The following is a 2816-nucleotide window of genomic DNA, read 5'->3' on the forward strand; positions in this document are numbered from 1 at the left end:
CAAACCAAACCAAACCGGACCGAACCGAACCCACTGTGCACACCCCTAATTATACACACACTCTCGCTTGCTGCTGCATGTATGATTTCCCCCAAATCGCTACATTGATCACAAACGATTACGATTGATTTCACATTCATCAGCAACAAACGACCACCGTCGATTAATTTCCACATTTCCGACTACGGGTAATTGAAATCCATTTATCTTGTTTTCAAATTAGGGTTTTTATTATTCTTGTTTCCTTATTCAATTCAATTTCACAGTAACTGTAATCCACACACACATATATTCTAATTTCTGATCTGGGTTTTAACTTTTAGCTTATAATTTCATGGAACCCTTAGACCCACAAATTAATAAACCCCCAAATCAATTCCCATCATATCTTGATAATAATAGTAATATTAATGGGTTATCATCCCGCGCAAGAACCGTATGCGAAATGCTGGCTCGGGTTTACCCGGGTGAGGTTGAAACCGCATTAACCACCCTGGGAATGAACCTTGAGCCCGAGGTTGTTGAGCAAGTGCTTAAGTTTTCGTACGGGTATCCGGAAACAGCTGTTATTTTTTTTAAATGGGTCGGGTTGAGGCAAAAGCGGACGCCTTTAATGTGGAACTTGATTGTGGATTTACTCGGGAAGAATAAGATGTTTGATCAAATGTGGGAGGTGATTCGGTCGATGGGGCTAGAAGGGGTGTTGTCGTTGACGACGTTTGTGTCGGTTTTCTGGAGTTATTGTGAAGCTGGGAAGTCTTCGGACGCGGTAATGTCGTTTGGGTTAATGAAAAGTCACGGGGTTGAGCCGGATGTTGTGGCGGTTAACGCGCTTTTGAGTGCGATGTGTCGGGACGAGTCTCAGGTAATGAAAGCGTATGAGTTTTTTGAAAGTGTTAAGACGCAAATACCCCCGGACGGGGATACGTATGCGATATTGTTGGAAGGGTGGGAGAAGGAGGGGAATGTGGATCGGGCTAAAACAATGTTTGAGGAGATGGTGGTTCGGGTTGGGTGGAGTCCGCAGTATGTGTCGGCTTATGATACGTTCTTGATCACTTTGTTCAGGGCTTCGGAAATTGACGAGGCGTTTAAGTTTTTAAAGGTGATGAAAGGGGAAAAGTGTTTACCGAGTGTCAAATTCTATTCTATTGCTCTTGATGTTCTTGTTCAGCAGAATGATTCTGCGAAGGCTATATTGTTATGGGATATGATGATGGATAGTGAAGTGACACCGAGTTTGGTGATGTGTAATGCGATGATCGGTTTGTTGTGTAAACACAATGAAATTGATAGCGCGTACAAAGTGTTGGATAAAATGCCTTACTATGGCGTGTTTGCTGATTCGGCAACTTACAATTTCATATTCCAGTGTTTGGTTAAGAACAAGAAGGTGAAAGAAGCGGGGCGGTTTTTCAATGAGATGATGAAGAACGAGCAGCCTCCGAGTCCTGAAAACTGTGCTGATGCGATTTTGTTGTTTTTTGAGCGTGATGATCCTGAAATGGCGTATGAGATTTGGTTGTATGTGAGGAAGGATAGTGTTACTCCGATTGATGATAGTGCGAATGCTTTGCTTATTGGGCTTGCGGGTTTGGGCCGGTTGACTGAGTTGAGAAGGAATGCGGAGAAGTTTTTTAAAGGAAGGGTTAGGATTCATGAATATACGATGGAGAAAGTGAGGATCGCGTGCAAGAGGGAGGGTAGAAAAGCTTGTGAAATGTATGATGATCTTGATAGGAAATGGAGATATTCGTAGACGTGTTTGTTTGTGTTACTGGTTATTTTAGTCGTTTAGGGATTTAGAATATGAATGTGTAGTTCTTGATTCATGGTACGGTAGATTTTTTCTAATGGCATGTTTTTACATCCTCTGTTTCTTGTTAACCAAGCATCTATACACTGTCCGATATTGTCATCTTTGCCGTTGCTTTTGTTATTGCCAAAACAGATTGCCAGTCTTTATTACTGCTTTTGTTAGGGGCGTGCTATAGAAACACCGCTCCAATAGTGTAGACTAGTGTGCTGTATGACTTTGTTAGTGGTTACATCATTCATTTCTTTGACACTCAAAAACATCATGTTAGCCGTATGATTTGCCCCTCGTGCAATCCGTTATTTATTTTGACGACACATATTTTCGTGTTTGTGTTTGCTGTTATGACACTCAAAAACATCATGTTAGCAATTGGCAAATGCTTGTTTTTGTTTTCAAATTGTTTATGTTGACATTGGCTGAAGACATGAGGTATCTTGCTCAAGTTGTTTTCAATCTGATTCCATTGATCAGGAAGGAATATTTGTTGGGTCTTTTTTTTAGTTTTCAGGGTTCTCACGTTTCCAAAAAAAATTGATATGTTATGTGACACATGGAAAGATAAGATTGGCAAAGGTTATACTTATATTAAGGTGGTTACCAGTAAACAAGCTACAATTGTTAGAATATTATGCTTTTGTTTTAATTATTTCCACACATTCAAATACTCTTCTATTTCTATAGATCATTGATTATGTTAAGTCTACTAAAATAAATATAGAATTCGCTGATTTTAATTTAGAATATGACTTGTTATACCAACAGAAATCATTAACTTTTTGTACCAGTAGCTGATGGCTTGCGGTGCGTGCATATAATGTATATATGTGTGAACTCTTAATGGGCAAAAGTGAAACTGCACTAATTTGACGTTATTTTACTAATCTCGTGAAAATAACGTTAAAAGTGGCGGAAGGTTAATTAGGCATCATGTAGTGGCATTGATAGCCGAAAGACAAGGGTACATGCACCAATCGGCCGGTGTCCCGATGTTTGAGTG

General features: G+C 39.8%; 1 protein-coding gene across 1 annotated transcript; it reads left to right on the forward strand.

The window, feature by feature from the left end:
* Positions 1 to 323: 323 nt before the first annotated feature.
* Positions 324 to 1781, forward strand: LOC143579716 (pentatricopeptide repeat-containing protein At3g61360-like). Its single transcript, XM_077062944.1, has one exon. The coding sequence runs from the start codon at positions 335 to 337 to the stop codon at positions 1757 to 1759; it is 1425 nt and encodes a 474-aa protein (XP_076919059.1). The 5' UTR covers positions 324 to 334; the 3' UTR covers positions 1760 to 1781.
* The last annotated feature ends 1035 nt before the right edge of the window (positions 1782 to 2816 follow it).

Source organism: Bidens hawaiensis, unplaced genomic scaffold (assembly GCF_021521415.1).
Source record: "Bidens hawaiensis isolate Kalapana, Puna unplaced genomic scaffold, B.hawaiensis_p1.1 tig00029918_1, whole genome shotgun sequence".
Classification (NCBI taxonomy): Eukaryota; Viridiplantae; Streptophyta; class Magnoliopsida; order Asterales; family Asteraceae; genus Bidens; species Bidens hawaiensis.